General features: G+C 42.1%; 1 protein-coding gene across 1 annotated transcript in view; it reads left to right on the top strand.

Annotated features, from left to right (window-relative positions):
* Positions 1–25,517, top strand: part of HEPHL1 (hephaestin like 1) — a 387,436-nt gene that overhangs the window by 161,892 nt on the left and 200,027 nt on the right. The window contains exon 5 of the mRNA XM_053708616.1: positions 24,067–24,321. Coding sequence (XP_053564591.1) covers positions 24,067–24,321 — 255 coding nt within the window. The remainder of the gene's footprint in view (positions 1–24,066; positions 24,322–25,517) is intronic.

The raw sequence follows: 25,517 nt of genomic DNA, 5'->3' as shown, positions 1-25,517 counted from the left end.
CATAGACCCAACATACAAAAAACTTGAAATAGAAGAAACAAAAAAAAAGAGGGTACCTAGAGGGAGGTAGCAGCTACTTTGGGAAGTCTCACCAAAGAGCCAAGTCTTGAGTTTTGTTTTGCTGAATGCTGGGTAGAGCTGATGCTCACTGGCTAATAAACACCTAGATTACGAGTTTTGCGCTAAACAGGGTGTGAAACTAACGCCAAAAAAGTTGCGTTATTTCACTCTCCATATCGCTGCCATTACGAGTTACAGAAAAGCCTCCTTGTGTGTTGCGATATGGTGGCGTTAAGCTCCATACCGCACAGAATCCAAGGGCTGCTTTGACGTACTCGTGCATGCTTTCCGCCATAGACATCAATGGGGAGAGAGTGTTAGGAAAAAAAACTAACATCTGAAGTGCGGAGTGAAAAATCTCGTAATGCAACCCCATTGATGTCTATGGGGAAAAAAAGTTATGTTTAAACCTAACACCCTAACATAAACCCCAAGTCTAAACACCCCTAATCTGCTGCCCCCGACATTGCCGACACCTAAATAAAGTTATAAACCCTTATTCCTCCGCTCCCCGACAACACCGCCACTATAATCAAGTTATTAACCCCTATTCTGCCACTCCCCGACATTGACAAAACTATAATAAAGTTATTAACCCCTAAACCTGGCCTCCCACACCTCAGCAACAAAATAAACCTATTAACCCCTAAACCGCTGCCCCCCCCCACATTAAAAAACACTAAATTAAATTATTAACCCCTAAACCCAACACCCCCCAACATTAAATTAAAATTACAATATAACTATATTTAAATAAATAAAAGCTTACCTGTGAAATAAAAATAACCCTAACATTAAACTATAAATTAACCTAACTTTACTATTCTAATAAAATAAAAAAAACTGCCAATTAAAAAATCTAAATTTAAAATTTAAAAAAACCTAACACTACGAGAAAAGTAACAAAATCTAAAATTACAAAAAATAATAAACACTAAATTACGAAAAATAAAAAACACTAAGCTTACAAAAATAATAAACTAAATTATCAAAAATAAAAACAATTACACCTAATCTAATAGCCCTATAAAAATAAAAAAGCCCCCCCCCCCCAAATAAAAGCACCCCCTAGCCTACAATAAACTACCAATAGCCCTTAAAAGGGCCTTTTGTAGGGCATTGCCCTAAGTTAAACAGCTATTTTACCTGGAAAAAAAATACAAAGTCCCCCAACAGTAAAACCCACCACCCAACCAATCCCCCCAAATAAAAAAACCTAAGCTACCCATTGCCCCTAAAGGGGCATTTGTATGGGCATTGCCCTTAAAAGGGCATTCAGATTTTTTTCTTCTTATATCGAAAGAGTCCACAGCTGCATTCATTACTTTTGGGAAAATAAGAACCTGCCTACCAGGAGGAGGCAAAGACACCCCAGCCAAAGGCTTAAATACTCCTCCCACTTCCCTCATCCCCCAGTCATTCTTTGCCTTTTGTCCCAGGAGGTTGGCAGAGAAGTGTCAGAATTTAATTTGTCTCTTCCATTTCCGCATTCCTGACCGTGTGGCGACGGAGAAATTCTAGTTTGCAGGGGTCTCGTTCATAGGAGGTGGTGAGTGCCCCAGCCATTGTGGGTGTCAGGTGCTGTTTTGTTTTGTCTTATAGTCCATATTGGCATATTCTCTATCCAGTTATGGAGGATTCTGATGCTGAGACTGTTCAAATTTCAGACTCGGTTATGGAGGATTCTGATACTGAGACTGTTCTAATTTCAGATTCTTCGTCCGGGGAAGAATCCGGATTGGCCTCGTTGACACATGTCAATCAGTTATGTTTGGTGTGCCGTATTAGAGCGCCTTGTTCCTCGGGGTTGGGGACTCAAGGGACAGCTGAGCCATCCGCCTCTGGGTCCTGTCCTCCAAGAGACGAGTTCCCTACCGCTTCATACTTTAGATTATGATTATTCCTCCATGTAGGGCGGCTTGTTCCCCCCGGAGGTTGCAGCACGTTTTTACTTCCACATATTCTTAGTGATTATATGTCTGCAGAGTCCAGACGTTTATTCGCGATTGTGCTCGTGCCCTATTTTCCTGGGTCTACCGCCATGGGGAGGGCCTGTACAGTTCCCTGCGGGTGTAGCTGTCCCTGAGTGTTGTGCCTTTTGTTACAGAGTTGCGCGCCTTCAGGTTTTACTCAGACATGTTTTTCAGTTATTAAATGACTCTATCCTTAACGGATATGGGAATTTTCAGTCTGATTCTTCGAATGGTGCACCTCATTAGACATGTGGATGATGTAATCTCTTGACTGTTCTTTATTGAGATCCTTCCCAGTTTTTTTTTAGAAATGTAGTGCTCCGTTTGGCTGGTCCTGCAGGTGGGCCTGTTTTCTTCTTGGGCGTTAACCTACGGGTTGCCTTATATATTCTTTTTAAACGATTAGGATGTCTTTTGTTTATTTGTTTCCTTTGGGAATCTTAAACTGGGATTGATACACTCTGTTACTTCTGTGGAAGTGTTTTTGGGATCATGTTAGTCCTATGGTTGTCTGCTTTACCTTCTTCCCTTCTGAGGGAGGATTTATGCAGCTTGACGGTTAGGACCCTGGTTGCAGGCTGGTCCTGTTGGGTTCGGTTCTGTCTTGGGTCTGTGCAGACACGTGGCGCTGTTCTGCTTGACTGGTCTGGTCGAGGCGCCGATTGCTTATGTTATCATTATTTTACAGTTTTCAACTAAGCATTCTAGAGGACCTGTGGGTCCGTGGGCGGGAAGGATTGTCTCAGTCCTTATAGCCTTCAATCTGGATGACTGGGTCAGTGGTGTTTCCGCTGTGTCACTCTCTCATGGTCTGGTGTTATCAGACCCTAGAGTTCCCTACCCCACGTAGTGGAGGGTTGGGGGGCTTAGCGCCCTCTTCCCGCCGTCTTGAGCGGTTGGCCATTTTTAAGGCTCGGGACTTGTCCTTTGTAAACTTGGTCCTCAGCAGCTAGTAGTTTGACAGTTGCCTTGCAACGCATGGTTTGCAATATGTAACCAGCTGCAGCTTTTGCACATTGACTATGTACTGTCTAGCTTTTTTAGGAGACCTTTTTGGGTCTTCCTCCGTTGTCTCTGTGGGGGTTAGGTGTCCTTTTAGGGACCTGGGTTGCCCTCTGGGAGATGGTTGTCCCTGTTAGGGACTCTGGGCGTGGTCTCCTTGGGCTTTGCTTGGGTTCTTCCCGGAGCTGGCAATGCTTTGTGTCTTTTTCTCCCTGTGATGCCCTGTTTGTATGGAGGTGATGGGGAGACCAGCCTTGATCGAGGGTTTTTTGCCTTGCTGTATTTCCTTGCCTTGTTGTCCTGAGGCTGTTTGTGAGTCTAGGGGCCCTAGGGTCTTTGTATGACTTTTCCCACCTTGGCTCATTTGGAGCGTTGGACTCCGGCAATGGGTGGTTCCTTCCTTAGGTTGGGACTTGCGAGTTCGTCTCGCTATCCGGGTTGATCTGGATATGCATTGATATCCCCTGTGGTCTGGTTTTTCATATCAGATGGGGTGTTACGTTCTCGGGTATTGTTTGTTTAAACAATTGAGGGCCCGGACCTGTTTTCTCCTTGGAGCTTCCGGTTGCTGAGGCTTCGCTCAGCGTTTTCCCTTTTGGATCCCTTTGTGGGTTGTTACCAGACTTTTAGGCTTAAGGGCTGGTTTGGGGTTCCCCAGTTCCATGAAACTTGAGTTATGTCCTTACTCGGACTACTTGACCTGGTCATGGTTGGCCAGGTTTTCTGAGTGACTGTTGTTCATTGGGCTGTTCTGGGCCTTATGGTCAGATTCCCTGGGTCAGCTTGCTGTAGTAACCCTTGGATTCACTGCCCAGTAGACAAATGGGTTTACAGTGTCTCTGCTGCGGCTATTGCGCGTGGGATATGTTAGCGAGCTAGTCTTAGGGGGATCCCTTCCAAGGTGCATCTGTGATGGGGATTGATTTCTCCTTTAGCCTGGGGCTTCTTGGCTTGTGGACAGGTGCTGCCTTTTGGCCCCATTCCTTTTCCTAGGATGAGGGCTTATGCTCCTTCTTCTTGAGATGTGGTCCCTCTCTTAGGGCTTCTCCTGGTTTCAGGAGGTTGGAATTGGGGGTTAACCTTCAGAGAGATGTGTTCTCTCTGGGTTGTTACGTTCCATCTGGAGTCTTGCTGGCTCTATGTTGAGACTATGTTGAGCCTTTTTGTTAGATCCTTGGGTCTACGGCCTTGTCGTCTGTTCTTGGAGTCAGGTTGTACCCATACTCGGTTGGATGGCGGTGGCCATTCTTTGGCTAGTTTTTGAGCTGCTTTTGAGGTCTGTTCCCCTATTTTAGACCTTCCGATGCTTGGGCTGGCCCGGCTGGGAGTGGGTTCTAAGAGACGTTGTCTTTTTCTGGACCTAGGTGTCCATAGCGTTAGCTTCCTAGGTTTACAAGCAGAAGGTCCAGTTTTACACTACCTTGAGGTTCTGGGTGTTATTTCTCTTCTTAGGGGGCATCGTTTGAGGTTCTGTGTATCCACTTTTGGAGACCTGTGTGTAGGTCTGGCGGCTGGATTGTCTAGAGTGTGCCCTCTGTCTGGGGGTTTCTTTTTTGCAGTCTGTCTTTCAGTTTCTCTGTTCCTGTTCCGGTCTTTTTTTGCTTGGTATAGGCGTAGCCTCCCCTTATCTGTCAGGACCTATTTGGGTCTTGCGAGCTGGGCTCACTATTAGGGGTTTTTCCTTTTTGGATGTGGTGTACTCCCGGTTTTCCTTCGCTTCTTCCTTGCCTTGCCCCTTGGGAGTTCAGGCTGGTGTTCCCTTCATTAGTGCGGGGTGAGTGGTGGGTAACCGACTGTTGGGCGTCGGTGTCTCCCGGAAGACTGTTGGCTCAGTTGAGTCCCATTTGTGGTCTCTAGCTAGGCTGCTGGACTATCTGCGGGTCAGTGTCCTTGGGGCTTTTTCTTTTAAGTTCTCTTGGCTTCGGACGAAGCAGGGATTTTTGTTGGGCAGTGGTTTCAGGATTGGTGTCCTCCGAATGGGCTGCCTATTGTAACCTCCAGTCTTGGCATTCAGTGTCCTCTATAGCTTACCTGATAATTTTCTTTTCTTCTGAAGGAAAGAGTCCACAGCTCCCCACCCGTAATTTTTATGTGGGGCATCCTTTTTTATTCTTCTGGCCCCTTTCACCCTGATATTTCTTCTACTGTTCCTCAGCTGAATGACTGGGGGATGAGGGAAGTGGGATGAGTATTTAAGCCTTTGGCTGAGGTGTCTTTGCCTCCTCCTGATGGCCAGGTTCCTATTTTCCTAAAAATAATGAATGCAGCTGTGGACTCTTTTTCCATCAGAAGAAAAGAAAATTATCAGGTAAGAATAATTTATGTTTTTCATTGCCCTTAAAAGGGCATTTAGCTCTTTTTCAAAAGCCCAAACCCTAATCTGAAAAAAACCCACCCCAAAAAATACCTAACATTAACCCCAGAATATCTACTCACGGTTGCTGAAGTCCGGACATCCAGGCGGCGAGAAGTCTTCATCCAGGCGGCAACATCTTTATCCATCGTGGGAGCGTCTTCTTTCACGGTCCCCGCTGTACACTGAAGCTTCAATGCAAGGTAGCCGTTTCAAAATGGCGTACCTTGCATTCCTATTGGCTGATTTGATTCTTCAAATTCAAATCAGCCAATAGGATGAGAGCTTCTAAAATCCTATTGGCTGTTCAAAGCAGGAGGTTGAGGGGTTAATAGGTTTCTTTAGTTGTGGAGATGTGGGAGTCTGGAGGTTTAGGGGTTAATAACTTTATTATTAACATTTTTGTGGTGCAAAACTCATAACTACTGCTTTTAGATGGCGGTATGGATAGTGTCGGTATAGGCTGTAAAGCAAGCTTTTTAGCCGGACCGCACAACCTGTAATACCGGCACTATTAAAATCCCACGCAAAAACATAAATTTTTTGAGTGCAGAATGGACGTTGCGTTACATGCTAAAATGCTTGCGGCATAGCTATACAGACACGACTAGCAATAGCTGCGTTACTGCCATTATGCTGAAATTGCCATTTTTTTTCAGCGTTAAAAGCAAAACTAGTAATCTACCTGAAAGATTGCTTAAGCAGCTTTATTGGTTGAAAGGGACATGGCTCCACAAGTATAAATATATTAATTTTGTTCGCAATGGAAAATCTGAAGAACATTTTAAAATGTGCTTTCAGATTCAACATAGAAACGTATTTGTTCATGAAAAATTAAAAAATAAAATATGCACCATATTTCAGTTCGTGTAAATAATATAAATTGTGTGTCTTAGCACTCACATTTATTTAGTATTTACATCATTAACATACACCTAGATTACAAGTTTTGCGTTCGTGTTTTAACGCTGAAAAATGGCCATTTCAGCGTCAAAACAGCAACGCAGCCATTACTGTACCGCAAGCCTTTTAGCCTGTAATGCAATATCAGTCCCGCACTCGAAAAAAAATTACGTTTTTGCATGGAATTTCCATAGTGCTCCCATTACGAGTTTTGCGGTGAGGCTAAAAAGCTTGCATTACAGCCTATACAGACACGATCCGTTTCGCAATCTGAGAGCAGTAGATATGAGTTTTACACAACAAAACTGTTACACAAAACCCATAACTAAACTGTTACAAAGTAAACTAACACCCATAAACTACCTATTAACCCCTATTCCGCCGCCCTCCCGCATCACAAACACTAAATTACATTTATTAACCCCTAATCTGCTGCTCCCGACATCGCCACCACTAATAAAATGTATTAACCCCTATTCCGCCGCTCCCCGACATCGTCGCCACTATACTAAAGTTATTAACCTCTATTCCCTGGCACCCCAATATTGCCCACACTATAATAAAGATATTAACCCCTATTCCGCCGCACCCCGACATCGCCGCCAATAAATAAAGTTATTAACCCCTAAACCTCTGGCCTCCCACATCACTGCCACTAAATAAACCTATAAACCCCTAAACCGCCGGCCCCCACATCGCAACAACCTAAATTAAACTATATTTAACCCTAAACCTAACACCCCTAACTTTAACATAATTAAAATAGACATACAATTACAATTATTAACTAAATAATACCTATTCTAAACTAAAAACAAACTTACCTGTGAAATAAAAATAAAAACTAAGCTAGCTACAATATAATTAATAGTTATATTGTAGCTAACTTAGGTTTTATTTCACATTTAAAGAGACAGTCTACACCAGAATTTTTATTGTTTTAAAAGAAGGATAATCCCTTTATTACCCATTCCCTATTTTTGCATAACCAACATAGTTATTCTAATACACATTTCTCCAACATTGGTGTGTCCGGTCCACGGTGTCATCCATTACTTGTGGGATATTCTCCTCCCCCACAGGGAAAGGCAAGGAGAGCACACAGCAAGAGCTGTCCATATAGTCCCTCCCAGGCTCCGCCCCCCCAGTCATTCTCCTTGCCGCTCTGAACAAGTAGCATCTCCTCGGGGATGGTGAGGAGTTTGTGGTGTTTAGTTGTAGTTTTTTATTCTTCTATCAAGAGTTTGTTATTTTAAAATAGTGCTGGTATGTACTATTTACTCTGAAACAGAAAAGGATGAAGATTTCTGTTTGTGAGAGGATTATGATTTTAGCAGCAGTTACTAAAATCGTTTGCTGTTTCCACATAGGACTGTTGAGATGAGATAACTTCAGTTGGGGGGAACAGTTTGCAGACTTTTCTGCTCAAGGTATGACTAGCCATATTTCTAACAAAACTGTGTAATGCTGGAAGGCTGTCATTTTCCCCTCATGGGGATTGGTAAGCCATTTTCTTAGTCTCAAACAGAATAAAGGGCTTATTATGGGCTATAAACTGGTAGACACTTTTAGGGGCTAAATCGATTGCTTTATTTAAGTATTATATGCAGTTTGAAGTTGTATTTCACACTTTTATAACATTGGGGAACGTTTTTAGCACCAGGCACTTGTTAAGACACCTTCCCAGTCAGAAAGGGCCTTTCTCTGTAGTAGGCAGAGCCTCATTTTTCGCGCCATTACTGTGCAGTTAATTTTGAGTTCAGTACATGCAGCTGCATGTGTGTGGGTCTGGAATCCACTAAAAACGTTCCTAGAAGGCTTCATTTGATAGCATATACCCCCCTGGGATTGGTGAAGTTGCAGCAAAGGCTGTGGCTGGGACTGTAAGGGGGTTAAAATGAAAAACGGCTCCGGTTTCCACATTTTAAGGGTTAACAGCTTGAAAATTGGGGTGCAATACTTTGAATGTATTAAGACACTGTGGTGAAAATTTGGTAAAGATTGGATAATTCCTTCATAGTTTTTCACATATTCAGTAATAAAGTGTGCCCTGTTTAACATTTAAAGAGACAGTAACGGTTTTGTTTTAAAACTGTTTTTGTGCTTTATTAACCAGTTTAAGCCTGTTTAACATGTCTGTACCTTCAGATAGATCATGTTCTGTATGTATGGTAGCCAATGTGGTTCCCCCTTCAAATATAGTGTGATAATTGTGCCATTGCGTCCAAACAAAGTAAGGACAGTACTGTCACAAATTGTAAAGTTGCCCAGGATGATTCCTCAGATGAAGGAAGTAGACATAGTTCTACATCATCTCCTTCTGTGTCTATACCAGTTATGCCCGCGCAGGCGACCCCTAGTACTTCTAGCGCGCCAATGCTTGTTACTATGCAGTAATTGACGGCAGTAATGGATAACTCCATAGCTAATATTTTATCCAAAATGCCAGCATTTCAGAGAAAGCGCGATTGCTCTGTTTTAAACACTGTAGAGCAGGAGGGCGCTAATGATAATTTTTCTGTCATACCCTCACACCAATCTGAAGTGGCAGTGAGGGAGGGTTTGTCAGATAGGGAAATTTCTGATACAGGAAGAATTTCTCAGCAGGCAGAACCTGATGTTGTGACATTTAAATTTAAATTAGAGCATCTCCGCGCATTACTTAAGGAGGTGCTATCTACTCTGGATGATTGTGACAATCTGGTCAACCCAGAAAAATTGTGCAAGATGGACAGTTCCTTGAGGTCCCGGTGCACCCTGATGCTTTTCCGATACCTAAACGGGTGGCGGACATAGTGAATAAGGAGTGGGAGAAGCCAGGCATACCTTTTGTCCCTCCTCCTATATTTAAGAAATTGTTCCCTATGGTCGACCCCAGGAAGGACACATGGCAAACAGTCCCTAAGGTCGAGGGGGAGTTTTCTACTCTAGCCAAGCGCACGACCATTCCTATTGAGGACAATTGTGCTTTCAAAGATCCTATGGATAAAAAATTGGAAGGTTTGCTTAAAAAGATTTTTGTACAGCAAGGTTACCTCCTTCAACCTATTTCTTGCATTATTCCTGTCACTACAGAGGCGTGGTTCTGGTTCGAGGAACTGGAAAAGTCGCTCAGTGGGGAGACTCCGTATGAGGAAGTCATGGACAGAATTTACGCACTTAAGTTAGCTAATTCCTTTATTTTAGACGCCGCTTTGCAGTTAGCGAGGTTAGCGGCAAAAAATTCAGGGTTTACAATTGTGGCGCGCAGAGCGCTCTGGCTAAAGTCTTGGTCGGCGGATGTATCTTCCAAGACAAAATTGCTTAATACCCCTTTCAAAGGTAAGACCCCTTTTGGGCCAGAATTGAAAGAGATTATTTCAGTCATCACTGGGGGAAAGGGCCATGCCCTCCCACAAGATAAACCTTTCAAGGCTAAGAATAAGTCCAATTTTCGTTCCTTTCGCAATTTCAGGAACGGACCGGCTTCCAACTCGGCAGCCTCTAGACAAGAGGGTAACGCTTCCCAGACTAAACCAGCTTGGAAATCAATGCAAGGCTGGAACAAGGGTAAACAGGCCAAGAAACCTGCTGCTGCTACCAAGACAGCATGAAGAGGTAGCCCCCGATCCAGAACCGGATCTAGTAGGGGGCAGACTCTCTCTCTTTGCTCAGGCTTGGGCAAGAGATGTTCAGGATCCCTGGGCACTAGAAATAGTCTCTCAGGGTTATCTTCTAGAATTCAAGGAACTACCCCCAAGGGGAAGGTTCCACATATCTCACTTATCTTCAAACCAAGTAAAGAGACAGGCATTCTTACATTGTGTAGAAGACCTGTTAAAGATGGGAGTGATACTCCCAGTTCCAACTGTGGAACAAGGTCAGGGGTTTTACTCAAATCTGTTTGTAGTTTCCAAAAAAAGAGGGAACTTTCAGACCAATTCTGGATTTAAAAATTCTAAACAAATTTCTCAGAGTGCCATCGTTCAAAATGGAAACTATTCGAACGATTTTACCTACAATCCAGGAGGGTCAATTTATGACTACCGTGGATCTAAAGGATGCGTATCTGCATATTCCTATCCACAAAGATCATCATCAGTTCCTAAGGTTCGCCTTTCTGGACAAACATTACCTATTGTGGCTCTCCCATTCGGACTAGCCACTGCTCCAAGGATTTTCACAAAGGTGCTCGGGTCCCTTCTAGCGGTTCTAAGACCCAGGGGCATTGCAGTGGCACCTTACTTGGACGACATCCTAATTCAGGCGTCGTCTCTTTCAAAGACAAAGGCTCACACAGACATTGTTCTAGCCTTTCTCAGATCTCACGGGTGGTAGGTGAACATAGAAAAAAGTTCCCCGTCTCCGTCAACAAGAGTCCCTTTCTTGGGGACAATAATAGATTCTTTAGAAATGAAGATTTTCCTGACAGATGTCAGAGAGTCAAAGCTTCTAAACGCTTGTCAAGTTCTTCACTCTGTTCTTCGGCCTTCTATAGCTCAGTGCATGGAAGTAGTAGGGTTGATGGTTGCAGCAATGGACATAGTTCCTTTTGCGTGAATTCATCTAAGACCATTACAACTGTGCATGCTCAAACAGTGGAATGGGGACTATACAGACTTGTCTCCAGTGATTCAAGTAGATCAGAAGACCAGAGACTCACTCCGTTGGTGGCTGACTCAGGATCACCTGTCCCAGGGAATGAGCTTCCGCAGACCAGAGTGGGTCATTGTCACGACCGACGCAAGTCTATTAGGCTGGGGCGCGGTCTGGGATTCCCTGAAAGCTCAGGGTCTATGGTCTCGGGAAGAGTCTCTTCTCCCGATAAACATCCTGGAACTGAGAGCGATATTCAATGCTCTCCGGGCTTGGCCTCAACTAGCAAAGGCCAGATTCATAAGATTCCAATCAGACAACATGACGACTGTTGCTTACTTCAACCATCAGGGGGGAACAAGGAGTTCCCTGGCGATGAGAGAGGTGACCAAGATCATCAAATGGGCGGAGGATCACTCCTACCACCTGTCTGCGATCCACATCCCAGGAGTGGAAAACTGGGAGGCGGATTATCTGAGTCGTCAGACCTTTCATCCGGGGGAGTGGGAACTCCACCCGGAGGTGTTTGCCCAGTTGACCCAATTATGGGGCATTCCAGACATGGATCTGATGGCGTCTCATCAGAACTTCAAGGTTCCTTGCTACGGGTCCAGATCCAGGGATCCCAAGGCGACTCTAGTGGATGCATTAGTGGCGCCTTGGACTTTCAACCTAGCTTATGCGTTTCCACCGTTCCTTCTCATTCCCAGGCTGGTAGCCAGGATCAAACAGGAGAAGGCCTCGGTGATTTTGATAGCTCCTGCGTGGCCACGCAGGACTTGGTATGCAGACCTGGTGAATATGTCATCGGCTCCACCATGGAAGCTACCTTTGAGACAGGATCTTCTAGTACAAAGTCCATTCGAACATCCAAATCTAGTTTCTCTCCAGCTGACTGCTTGGAAATTGAACGCTTGATTTTGTCTAAGCGTGGGTTTTCGGATTCTGTGATAGATACTCTGGTACAAGCCAGAAAACCTGTGACTAGAAAGATTACCATAAAATATGGAAAAGATATATCTGTTGGTGTGAATCCAAGGGATTCTCATGGAGTAAGATTAAAATTCCTAGGATCCTTTCCTTTCTCCAAGAAGGTTTGGATAAGGGATTATCAGCGAGTTCTCTAAAAGGACAGATTTCTGCTTTATCTGTCTTGTTACACAAACGACTGGCAGCTGTGCCAGATGTTCAAGCTTTTGTTCAGGCTTTGGTCAGGATCAAGCCTGTTTACAGACCCTTGACTCCTCCCTGGAGTCTAAATTTGGTTCTTTCAGTTCTTCAAGGGGTTCCGTTTGAACCCTTACATTCCATAGATATCAAGTTGTTATCTTGGAAAGTTCTGTTTTTGGTTGCTATTCTTCTGCTAGAAGAGTTTCTGAATTATCTGCTCTGCAGTGTAATCCGCCCTATCTGGTGTTCCATTCAGATAAGGTTGTTTTGCGTACTAAACCTGGTTTTCTTCCAAAGGTTGTTTCCAACAAGAATATTAACCAGGAAATAGTTGTGCCTTCTTTGTGTCCGAATCCAGTTTCAAAGAAGGAACGCTTGTTACACAATTTAGATGTAGTCCGTGCTTTAAAGTTCTATTTAGAAGCAACAAAGGATTTCAGACAAACGTCTTCTCTGTTTGTAGTTTATTCTGGCAAGAGGAGAGGTCAAAAAAGCTACTGCTACCTCTCTTTCCTTTTGGCTGAAAAGCATCATACGATTGGCTTACGAGACTGCCGGACGGCAGCCTCCTGAACGAATCACAGCTCACTCTACTAGGGCTGTGGCTTCCACATGGGCCTTCAAGAACGAGGCTTCTGTTGATCAGATATGTAAGGCAGCGACCTGGTCTTCTCTGCACACTTTGTCCATATTCTACAAATTTGATACTTTTGCTTCTTCGGAGGCTATTTTTGGGAGAAAGGTTTTGCAAGCCGTGGTGCCTTCTGTTTAGGTAACCTGATTTGCTCCCTCCCTTCATCCGTGTCCTAAAGCTTTGGTATTGGTTCCCACAAGTAATGGATGACACCGTGGACCGGACACACCAATGTTGGAGAAAACAGAATTTATGCTTACCTGATAAATTACTTTCTCCAACGGTGTGTCCGGTCCACGGCCCGCCCTGGTTTTTTAATCAGGTTTGAAGAATTTATTTCTCTATACACTACAGTCACCACGGCACACTATAGTTTCTCCTTTTTTTCTCCTAACCGTCGGTCGAATGACTGGGGGGGCGGAGCCTGGGAGGGACTATATGGACAGCTCTTGCTGTGTGCTCTCCTTGCCTTTCCCTGTGGGGGAGGAGAATATCCCACAAGTAATGGATGACAACGTGGACCGGACACACCGTTGGAGAAAGTAATTTATCAGGTAAGCATAAATTCTGTTTTTACCTCTGTGATTATCTTGTCTTGTCTATCTAAGCCTTCTCAAACTGCCCCCTTATTTCAGTTCTTTTGACAGACTTGCACTTTGGCCAATCAGTGCTTACTCCTAGGTAATTCCACGTGCGTGAGCCCAGTGTTATCTATATGACACACATGAACTAACACCCTCTAGTGGTAAAAAACGTAAAAATGCATTCATTAGGGGGCGGCCTTCAAGGTCTATGAAATTTGCATATGAACCTCCTAAGTTTATCTTTCAACTAAGAATACCAAAAGAACAAAGCAAAATTGGTGATAAAAGTAAATTGGAAAGTTGTTTAAAATTACATGCCCTATCTGAATCATGAAAGTTTATTTTGGACTAGACTGTCCCTTTAAATTTGTATTTATTTTAACTAGGTAACCAGCTAGTTAAAATAAATACAAACTTAGCTGTGAAATAAAAGTAAAACCTAAGCTGCCTTACTCTAAAACCTACCATTACAAAAAATCAAAAATACTAAAATTACAAAAAAATAAAAAAAACTACCATTACAAAAAATAACAAACGAAATTATCCAAAACAATAAAAATTATTCCTATTCTAATACCCTGTTTAAAAAAAAACACCCCAAAATAAAACACCCTAATCGTCCGTGGCACACTGAGGATTCAAATGCAAGGTACCCCTTTTATACTGGGGGTACGATTGCATTCCTATTGATAATTTTAAATCAGCCAATAGGAATTAGAGCTGCTAAAATCATATTGGCTGTTCGAATCAGCCAATAGGAATGAGAGCTGCTTAAATCCTTTTGGCTGATTTGAACAGCATGATCGATGGCCTTGGACTTTCGCCTTCATAGTTTTTCACATATTCAGTAATAAAGTGTGCCCTGTTTAACATTTAAAGAGACAGTAACGGTTTTGTTTTAAAACTGTTTTTGTGCTTTATTAACCAGTTTAAGCCTGTTTAACATGTCTGTACCTTCAGATAGATCATGTTCTGTATGTATGGTAGCCAATGTGGTTCCCCCTTCAAATATAGTGTGATAATTGTGCCATTGCGTCCAAACAAAGTAAGGACAGTACTGTCACAAATTGTAAAGTTGCCCAGGATGATTCCTCAGATGAAGGAAGTAGACATAGTTCTACATCATCTCCTTCTGTGTCTATACCAGTTATGCCCGCGCAGGCGACCCCTAGTACTTCTAGCGCGCCAATGCTTGTTACTATGCAGTAATTGACGGCAGTAATGGATAACTCCATAGCTAATATTTTATCCAAAATGCCAGCATTTCAGAGAAAGCGCGATTGCTCTGTTTTAAACACTGTAGAGCAGGAGGGCGCTAATGATAATTTTTCTGTCATACCCTCACACCAATCTGAAGTGGCAGTGAGGGAGGGTTTGTCAGATAGGGAAATTTCTGATACAGGAAGAATTTCTCAGCAGGCAGAACCTGATGTTGTGACATTTAAATTTAAATTAGAGCATCTCCGCGCATTACTTAAGGAGGTGCTATCTACTCTGGATGATTGTGACAATCTGGTCAACCCAGAAAAATTGTGCAAGATGGACAGTTCCTTGAGGTCCCGGTGCACCCTGATGCTTTTCCGATACCTAAACGGGTGGCGGACATAGTGAATAAGGAGTGGGAGAAGCCAGGCATACCTTTTGTCCCTCCTCCTATATTTAAGAAATTGTTCCCTATGGTCGACCCCAGGAAGGACACATGGCAAACAGTCCCTAAGGTCGAGGGGGAGTTTTCTACTCTAGCCAAGCGCACGACCATTCCTATTGAGGACAATTGTGCTTTCAAAGATCCTATGGATAAAAAATTGGAAGGTTTGCTTAAAAAGATTTTTGTACAGCAAGGTTACCTCCTTCAACCTATTTCTTGCATTATTCCTGTCACTACAGAGGCGTGGTTCTGGTTCGAGGAACTGGAAAAGTCGCTCAGTGGGGAGACTCCGTATGAGGAAGTCATGGACAGAATTTACGCACTTAAGTTAGCTAATTCCTTTATTTTAGACGCCGCTTTGCAGTTAGCGAGGTTAGCGGCAAAAAATTCAGGGTTTACAATTGTGGCGCGCAGAGCGCTCTGGCTAAAGTCTTGGTCGGCGGATGTATCTTCCAAGACAAAATTGCTTAATACCCCTTTCAAAGGTAAGACCCCTTTTGGGCCAGAATTGAAAGAGATTATTTCAGTCATCACTGGGGGAAAGGGCCATGCCCTCCCACAAGATAAACCTTTCAAGGCTAAGAATAAGTCCAATTTTCGTTCCTTTCGCAATTTCAGGAACGGACCGGCTTTCAACTCGGCAGCCTCTAGACAAGAGGGTAACGCTTCCCAGACTAAACCAGCTTGGAAATCAATGCAAGGCTGGAACAAGGGTAAACAGGCCAAGAAACCTGCTGCTGCTACCAAGACAGCATGAAGAGGTAGCCCCCGATCCAGAACCGGATCTAGTAGGGGGCAGACTCTCTCTCTTTGCTCAGGCTTGGGCAAGAGATGTTCAGGATCCCTGGGCACTAGAAATAGTCTCTCAGGGTTATCTTCTAGAATTCAAGGAACTACCCCCAAGGGGAAGGTTCCACATATCTCACTTATCTTCAAACCAAGTAAAGAGACAGGCATTCTTACATTGTGTAGAAGACCTGTTAAAGATGGGAGTGATACTCCCAGTTCCAACTGTGGAACAAGGTCAGGGGTTTTACTCAAATCTGTTTGTAGTTTCCAAAAAAAGAGGGAACTTTCAGACCAATTCTGGATTTAAAAATTCTAAACAAATTTCTCAGAGTGCCATCGTTCAAAATGGAAACTATTCGAACGATTTTACCTACAATCCAGGAGGGTCAATTTATGACTACCGTGGATCTAAAGGATGCGTATCTGCATATTCCTATCCACAAAGATCATCATCAGTTCCTAAGGTTCGCCTTTCTGGACAAACATTACCTATTGTGGCTCTCCCATTCGGACTAGCCACTGCTCCAAGGATTTTCACAAAGGTGCTCGGGTCCCTTCTAGCGGTTCTAAGACCCAGGGGCATTGCAGTGGCACCTTACTTGGACGACATCCTAATTCAGGCGTCGTCTCTTTCAAAGACAAAGGCTCACACAGACATTGTTCTAGCCTTTCTCAGATCTCACGGGTGGTAGGTGAACATAGAAAAAAGTTCCCCGTCTCCGTCAACAAGAGTCCCTTTCTTGGGAACAATAATAGATTCTTTAGAAATGAAGATTTTCCTGACAGATGTCAGAGAGTCAAAGCTTCTAAACGCTTGTCAAGTTCTTCACTCTGTTCTTCGGCCTTCCATAGCTCAGTGCATGGAAGTAGTAGGGTTGATGGTTGCAGCAATGGACATAGTTCCTTTTGCGTGAATTCATCTAAGACCATTACAACTGTGCATGCTCAAACAGTGGAATGGGGACTATACAGACTTGTCTCCAGTGATTCAAGTAGATCAGAAGACCAGAGACTCACTCCGTTGGTGGCTGACTCAGGATCACCTGTCCCAGGGAATGAGCTTCCGCAGACCAGAGTGGGTCATTGTCACGACCGACGCAAGTCTATTAGGCTGGGGCGCGGTCTGGGATTCCCTGAAAGCTCAGGGTCTATGGTCTCGGGAAGAGTCTCTTCTCCCGATAAACATCCTGGAACTGAGAGCGATATTCAATGCTCTCCGGGCTTGGCCTCAACTAGCAAAGGCCAGATTCATAAGATTCCAATCAGACAACATGACGACTGTTGCTTACTTCAACCATCAGGGGGGAACAAGGAGTTCCCTGGCGATGAGAGAGGTGACCAAGATCATCAAATGGGCGGAGGATCACTCCTACCACCTGTCTGCGATCCACATCCCAGGAGTGGAAAACTGGGAGGCGGATTATCTGAGTCGTCAGACCTTTCATCCGGGGGAGTGGGAACTCCACCCGGAGGTGTTTGCCCAGTTGACCCAATTATGGGGCATTCCAGACATGGATCTGATGGCGTCTCATCAGAACTTCAAGGTTCCTTGCTACGGGTCCAGATCCAGGGATCCCAAGGCGACTCTAGTGGATGCATTAGTGGCGCCTTGGACTTTCAACCTAGCTTATGCGTTTCCACCGTTCCTTCTCATTCCCAGGCTGGTAGCCAGGATCAAACAGGAGAAGGCCTCGGTGATTTTGATAGCTCCTGCGTGGCCACGCAGGACTTGGTATGCAGACCTGGTGAATATGTCATCGGCTCCACCATGGAAGCTACCTTTGAGACAGGATCTTCTAGTACAAAGTCCATTCGAACATCCAAATCTAGTTTCTCTCCAGCTGACTGCTTGGAAATTGAACGCTTGATTTTGTCTAAGCGTGGGTTTTCGGATTCTGTGATAGATACTCTGGTACAAGCCAGAAAACCTGTGACTAGAAAGATTACCATAAAATATGGAAAAGATATATCTGTTGGTGTGAATCCAAGGGATTCTCATGGAGTAAGATTAAAATTCCTAGGATCCTTTCCTTTCTCCAAGAAGGTTTGGATAAGGGATTATCAGCGAGTTCTCTAAAAGGACAGATTTCTGCTTTATCTGTCTTGTTACACAAACGACTGGCAGCTGTGCCAGATGTTCAAGCTTTTGTTCAGGCTTTGGTCAGGATCAAGCCTGTTTACAGACCCTTGACTCCTCCCTGGAGTCTAAATTTGGTTCTTTCAGTTCTTCAAGGGGTTCCGTTTGAACCCTTACATTCCATAGATATCAAGTTGTTATCTTGGAAAGTTCTGTTTTTGGTTGCTATTCTTCTGCTAGAAGAGTTTCTGAATTATCTGCTCTGCAGTGTAATCCGCCCTATCTGGTGTTCCATTCAGATAAGGTTGTTTTGCGTACTAAACCTGGTTTTCTTCCAAAGGTTGTTTCCAACAAGAATATTAACCAGGAAATAGTTGTGCCTTCTTTGTGTCCGAATCCAGTTTCAAAGAAGGAACGCTTGTTACACAATTTAGATGTAGTCCGTGCTTTAAAGTTCTATTTAGAAGCAACAAAGGATTTCAGACAAACGTCTTCTCTGTTTGTAGTTTATTCTGGCAAGAGGAGAGGTCAAAAAAGCTACTGCTACCTCTCTTTCCTTTTGGCTGAAAAGCATCATACGATTGGCTTACGAGACTGCCGGACGGCAGCCTCCTGAACGAATCACAGCTCACTCTACTAGGGCTGTGGCTTCCACATGGGCCTTCAAGAACGAGGCTTCTGTTGATCAGATATGTAAGGCAGCGACCTGGTCTTCTCTGCACACTTTGTCCATATTCTACAAATTTGATACTTTTGCTTCTTCGGAGGCTATTTTTGGGAGAAAGGTTTTGCAAGCCGTGGTGCCTTCTGTTTAGGTAACCTGATTTGCTCCCTCCCTTCATCCGTGTCCTAAAGCTTTGGTATTGGTTCCCACAAGTAATGGATGACACCGTGGACCGGACACACCAATGTTGGAGAAAACAGAATTTATGCTTACCTGATAAATTACTTTCTCCAACGGTGTGTCCGGTCCACGGCCCGCCCTGGTTTTTTAATCAGGTTTGAAGAATTTATTTCTCTATACACTACAGTCACCACGGCACACTATAGTTTCTCCTTTTTTTCTCCTAACCGTCGGTCGAATGACTGGGGGGGCGGAGCCTGGGAGGGACTATATGGACAGCTCTTGCTGTGTGCTCTCCTTGCCTTTCCCTGTGGGGGAGGAGAATATCCCACAAGTAATGGATGACACCGTGGACCGGACACACCGTTGGAGAAAGTAATTTATCAGGTAAGCATAAATTCTGTTTTTACCTCTGTGATTATCTTGTCTTGTCTATCTAAGCCTTCTCAAACTGCCCCCTTATTTCAGTTCTTTTGACAGACTTGCACTTTGGCCAATCAGTGCTTACTCCTAGGTAATTCCACGTGCGTGAGCCCAGTGTTATCTATATGACACACATGAACTAACACCCTCTAGTGGTAAAAAACGTAAAAATGCATTCATTAGGGGGCGGCCTTCAAGGTCTATGAAATTTGCATATGAACCTCCTAAGTTTATCTTTCAACTAAGAATACCAAAAGAACAAAGCAAAATTGGTGATAAAAGTAAATTGGAAAGTTGTTTAAAATTACATGCCCTATCTGAATCATGAAAGTTTATTTTGGACTAGACTGTCCCTTTAAATTTGTATTTATTTTAACTAGGTAACCAGCTAGTTAAAATAAATACAAACTTAGCTGTGAAATAAAAGTAAAACCTAAGCTGCCTTACTCTAAAACCTACCATTACAAAAAATCAAAAATACTAAAATTACAAAAAAATAAAAAAAACTACCATTACAAAAAATAACAAACGAAATTATCCAAAACAATAAAAATTATTCCTATTCTAATACCCTGTTTAAAAAAAAACACCCCAAAATAAAACACCCTAATCGTCCGTGGCACACTGAGGATTCAAATGCAAGGTACCCCTTTTATACTGGGGGTACGATTGCATTCCTATTGGTAATTTTAAATCAGCCAATAGGAATTAGAGCTGCTAAAATCATATTGGCTGTTCGAATCAGCCAATAGGAATGAGAGCTGCTTAAATCCTTTTGGCTGATTTGAACAGCATGATCGATGGCCTTGGACTTTCGCCTGGACCTCCGCCTCCGCGCATCGACCGTTCCGCCTCCGCAGGGATGAAGAAGATGTCGGTCCCTTGATGGATGAAGATAGAGCCGTCTGAATGAAGATGGAGCCGCTGGGATGAAGATCGTTCAAGCCGGACTTCAGCAACTGTGAGTACCTAAAGAGGGGTTAGTGTTATTTTAAGGTTTTTTTGGAGTGTTTTTTTTTTGTTAGATTAGGGCTATTGGGCAATCTTAAAAGAGCTCAATGCCCTTTTAAGGGCAATGCCCATACAAATGCCCTTTTCAGGGCAATGGGTAGATTAGGTTTAACTTTATTTTTATTTTGGGGGGTTTGTATACTGTTAGGGGGTGTTTGTTTTTCTTTTTTAGCAAAAGAGCTGATTTCTTTAGGGCAGCGCCTACAAAAGGCGCTTTTAAGGGCCCTTGGTTGTTTATTATAGATTAGGTTTTTTGTTTTTTATTATTTATTTTTTTCAAACAGGGTATTAGAATAGTAATAATTTTTATTGTTTTGGATAATTTTTTTTCTTATTTTTGTAATGGTAATTTTTTTTTATTTTTGTAAGGTTAGTTTTTTTTTTGTAATGGTAGGTTTTAGTGTAAGGCAGCTTAGGTTTTTTATTTCACAGGTAAGTTTGTATTTATTTTAACTAGGTAGTTAGTAAATAGTTAATAAATATTTACTAACTAGTCTACCTAGTTAAAATAAATACAAACTTACCTATGAAATAAAAACCCAAGCTAGCTACAATATAACTATTAGTTATATTGTAGCTAGCTTAGATTTTATTTTTATTTCACAGGTAAGTTTGTTTTTAGTTTTAAATAGGTATTATTTAGTTAATAATTGTAACTTTAATTTAGGTCTTTTTTAATTATGTTAAAGTTAGGGAGGGTTAGGGTTACGGTTAGGGTTAGGTTTAGGGGTTATTATAGTTTAATTAAAGTTGTTATGATGTGGAGGCCGGCGGTTTAGGGGTTAATAGGTTTATTTAGTGGCAGTGATGTGGGAGGCCAGAGGTTTAGGGGTTAATAACTTTATTTAGTGGCGGCGATATTGGGGAGTAGCAAAATAGGGGTTAATATCTTTATTATAGTGTGGGCGATGTTGGGGTGTGGGGAAATAGGGGTTAATAACTTTATTATAGTGGCGGCGATGTCAGGGAGCGGCAGAATAGGGTTAATAACTTTATTTAGGTGTTGGGGATGTCAGGAGCGGCAGATTATGGGTTAATAACTTTATTTAGGTGTTGGGGATGTCAGGAGCGGCAGATTATGGGTTAATAACTTTATTTAGGTGTCGGGGATGTCAGGAGCGGCAGATTAGGGGTGTTTATGCTTGGGGTTTATATCAGGGTGTTAGGTTTATATCAGGGTTTTTTCCCCATAGACATCAATGGGGCTGCGTTATGGAACTTTTCACTCTGTGATCGCAGGTGTTAGTTTTTTTCCTAACACTCTCTCCCCATTGATGTCTATGGGGAAAGCGTGCACGAGCAAGTCAAAGCAGCGCTTGGATTTTGTGCGGTATGGAGCTTAATGCAGCTATATCGCATGCACAAGGCAGCTTTTAAAAAACTCGTAATGGCAGCACTATGGAGGGTGAAATAATGCAACTTTTGTTGCGTTCGTTTTGCACCCTCTATGGCGCAAAATTTGTAGTCTAGGTGTTTGTGTCTTAACACTCACATTTATTTAATATTTATATCAGTAATTGTGTGTTGGCACTCACATTTATTTAGTATTTGTATCAGTAACTGTGTGTCTTAGCACATTTATTTAGTACTTATATCAGTAACTTTGTGTCTTAGCAAATTTATTTAGCATTTACTAACTTTCTCTCATTCTCTATCTGCTACATTTTTGCAAGCCCCCAAGAAACTGATACCTTACAGGAATTTAAATGACTTGGATCTCAGACTTTTCGACTCAACTGAATCCTCTGCTTTTTGACATCTCATCCCTCTCTTGCCCAAACGTTGCTTTACAGCAGTGATTTTTAACCTTTTTTATGCCGTGGCACACTTTTTTACATTACAAAAATTCCATGGCACACCACCATCCCAAAATTTAAAAAAAATCACACATTGTAGCCTAATACAGCATATATATATATATATATATATATATACACATACACACAAACATACACATACACACAAACACACACATACTGTATGTATTGTGCTGTTATGCCATGCCTCCTACAAACTACCCCTGCACTGGGAGTAAAAAACAAGCAAAGTTTAAAAAATGTCACACGGTTGTCAGTCTGCTGTGGCACACCTGAGGATCTCTCACGGCACACTAGTGTGCCACGGCACACTGGTTGAAAAACACTGCTTTACAGTATAATTCGGCACTAAAATCAACACTTTCCTCTTGGATGTCTTCACACTACCTCCAACTCAATCTGTCCAAAACTACGCTGCTTCTTATTCCCCCCCTCTTCGAGATGTTTAGAGACTCTATTCTCAACACCTTACCCCAGGTCTGCTGTCTTGGGGGTCACACTAGACTCAGAGCTCACATTCAACCCACATATACAAGCACTTACCAAATCCTGCCGTTCACACCTACGTAACATTTCCAGAATTTGTCCGTTCCTTACTCAAAAGACTACAAAACTACTTATTCATTCCTGTCACGCATTGATTATTGCAATCTACTCCTAAATGGCCTTCCAAAACACCGACTCTGCTCCCTCCAATCTATTATGAATGCTTCTGCTAGACTCATCCACCTAAGTCGCGATCTACATCAGCTGCTCCACTCTGCCAGTCTCTACACTGGCTCCCCATACACTCCAGAATACAATTTAACCTCTTAAGGACATATGACGGAATTTTTCCGTCATAAAACAATTGAGCAAACAAAAAGCTGTGTCCTTAAAGGGTTAAAGTATTAACCCTAACTTACAAAGCACTCAACAGTCTAACTCCCAACTATATTTCCTCTCTCATCATGAAATATTCCCCATCCCGTCCTCTTCGATCAACCTCTGACCTACGTCTCTCCACTCCTCTCTACATCCCACTCCCGCCTCCAAGACTTTGCACTTGCTGCTCCTGTCCTCTGGAACTCTCTACCCCGCTCCATAAGACTGTCTCCAACCTTGTATAGTTTCAGACGCTCCTTGAAAACCCACCTATTCAGAGAGGCTTACCATCTCTCCTCCATCCCTCATCCGAACCAAACTAATACATGAACTGCCTGACTCACTGCTGCAACTACAACCAATGTGACAAGCTACCCCAACCTTATGTTTCTGCTACCTAAACCTGTAGACTGTGAGCTCTCCGGAGCAGGGCCATCTTCCTCCTGTACTAGATTTGTTTTGTTTTGTTATGGTTTGTATTTTATCACAAATCCTCGTCATTGTATACCCCTATCATTGTACCCAGTGCTACGGAATTTTGCGGCACAAATAAATGATAATAATAATAATAAAAATAGTTATATTAGTAACTTTGTGTTAGCACTCACATTTATTTAGTATTTATATCAGTAACTTTGTGTCTTAGCACATTTATTTAGTATTTATATCAAGAACTTTGTCTTAGCACATTTATTTGTTATTTATATCAGTAACTTTGTGTCTTAGCACTCACATTTATTTAGTATTTATATAAGTAACTTTAATTTCATAAGGAATGAACTGTTTAGGTAATGAAGTCAACGTCCACTCGGCATTTATTTAGTATTTATATAAGTAACTTTGTGTCTTAGCACTCACATTTATTTAGTATTTATATCAGTAACTTTGTGTCTTAGCACATTTATTTAGTATTTATATCAAGAACTTTGTCTTAGCACATTTATTTGGTATTTATATCAGTAACTTTGGGTCTTGGCACTCACATTTATTTAGTATTTATATAAGTAACTTTAATTTCATAAGGAATGAACTGTTTAGGTAATGAAGTCAACGTCCACTCGGCATTTATTTAGTATTTATATAAGTAACTTTGTGTCTTAGCACTCACATTTATTTAGTATTTATATCAGTAACTTTGTGTCTTAGCACATTTATTTGGTATTTATATCAAGAACTTTGTCTTAGCACATTTATTTGGTATTTATATCAGTAACTTTGTGTCTTAGCACTCACATTTATTTAGTATTTGTATAAGTAACTTTAATTTCATAAGGAATGAACTGTTTACAAAATATACTTTTATTACGTGGGTAACAATGTAAACGTTAACTCTTTTCAGCTGTCAACGGCTACCTTTTTGGAAATTTACCTGCTCTCGACATGTGTCTCGGAGATTCAGTGTCCTGGCATTTGTTTGGAATGGGTAATGAAGTCGACGTCCACTCGGCATATTTTTACGGTCACACAATCACTAACCAAGGGCACAGAGCTGATGTTATTAGTCTATTTCCTGCAACATTTGTCACCGTGGAAATGAAACCCTCAACTGTTGGAACTTGGATGTTAAGTTGTCAAGTGAACGACCACATACAAGGTAAAACTATTCATGTACTGTATAGAATGTCATATAAACTAATATGTGCTTTGTTGTTGCCTTATTTTAGATATAGCAAATTAAAAAGAGAGACAAAGAATATTAGTGAACTTCCTGTAATAAGATACACAATTCCTAATAAAATTACCTTTAAAGGGACACTAAACAATTTTTTTTTCTTTCATGATTCAGATAGAGCATGCAATTTTAAGTAACTTTCTAATTTACTCCTATTATAACATTTTCTTTGTTCTCTTGCTATCTTTATTTTAAAATCAGAAATGTAAATCTTAGCAGCCAGCCCATTTTAGGTTCAGCACCATGGATAGCGCTTGCTTATTGGAGACTGACATTTACCCACCAATAAGCAAGCATAACTTAGGATCTCAGCATAAAATGGACCAGCTCCTATGCATCACATTCCTGCTTTTTAAATAAAGATAGCAAGACAACAAAGAAAAATTGATAATAGGAGTAAATTAGAAAGTTGCTTAAAATTGCATGCTCTATCTGAATTATGAAAGAAAACATTTGGGTTTAGTGTCCCTAATCATTGAGAGCATAATAATAGGGATGAGGCGTCTTATAGAATATCTCCAAATCAGAGAGCTTTAGGGAATCAGGCCCTATGTGCTTTCTTGTGTGAAAGAAGGACTATAAATATTACTCATAATGTCACACAGTATTTGGGTATGTATAACAGAGGGAACTAATCAGTTCCTCTGCTCATCTGCCGTTTGTTTTCATGCTACATGTGTAGTCACAGCAGCTTTCTATATGTTCAGTAGCTTGGATCTCCGTATACAGCAATAACAACAAGGTAATTATAACACCTGCTATTGTGTTTTTCTCAATCTGAGCTCTCATGACCGTGACATTAGTAGGTGATTCCCATTAAATGGCAGTCACTTTTACCTAAGGTCTTTGATGTATGGGAGAATGTAGTCCAAAGAAGCACCTCTACACACAGCATACAACAAACACATACAATAATGTTTACATGAAAGAGGGAGTTTCATGCCCTTGTAAGTAGTAGGTGATTGCCATAGGAATTGCAGTCACCTGTTTACTAGGTGACTTTTAGGGTACTATGGGCTCTAAACAGAATCATGATGACATCCCCATATAAGCTTTAAAATGAAAGAGGAGAGGTCCAATGATCAGTTGGCCTAAGGTTATATGTACTGTCATGTCCC

This window comes from Bombina bombina, chromosome 3 (genome assembly GCF_027579735.1).
Source record: "Bombina bombina isolate aBomBom1 chromosome 3, aBomBom1.pri, whole genome shotgun sequence".
Classification (NCBI taxonomy): Eukaryota; Metazoa; Chordata; class Amphibia; order Anura; family Bombinatoridae; genus Bombina; species Bombina bombina.
Note: the sequence above shows the minus strand (reverse complement) of the source record. Positions and strands in the feature narration are given on the sequence as shown.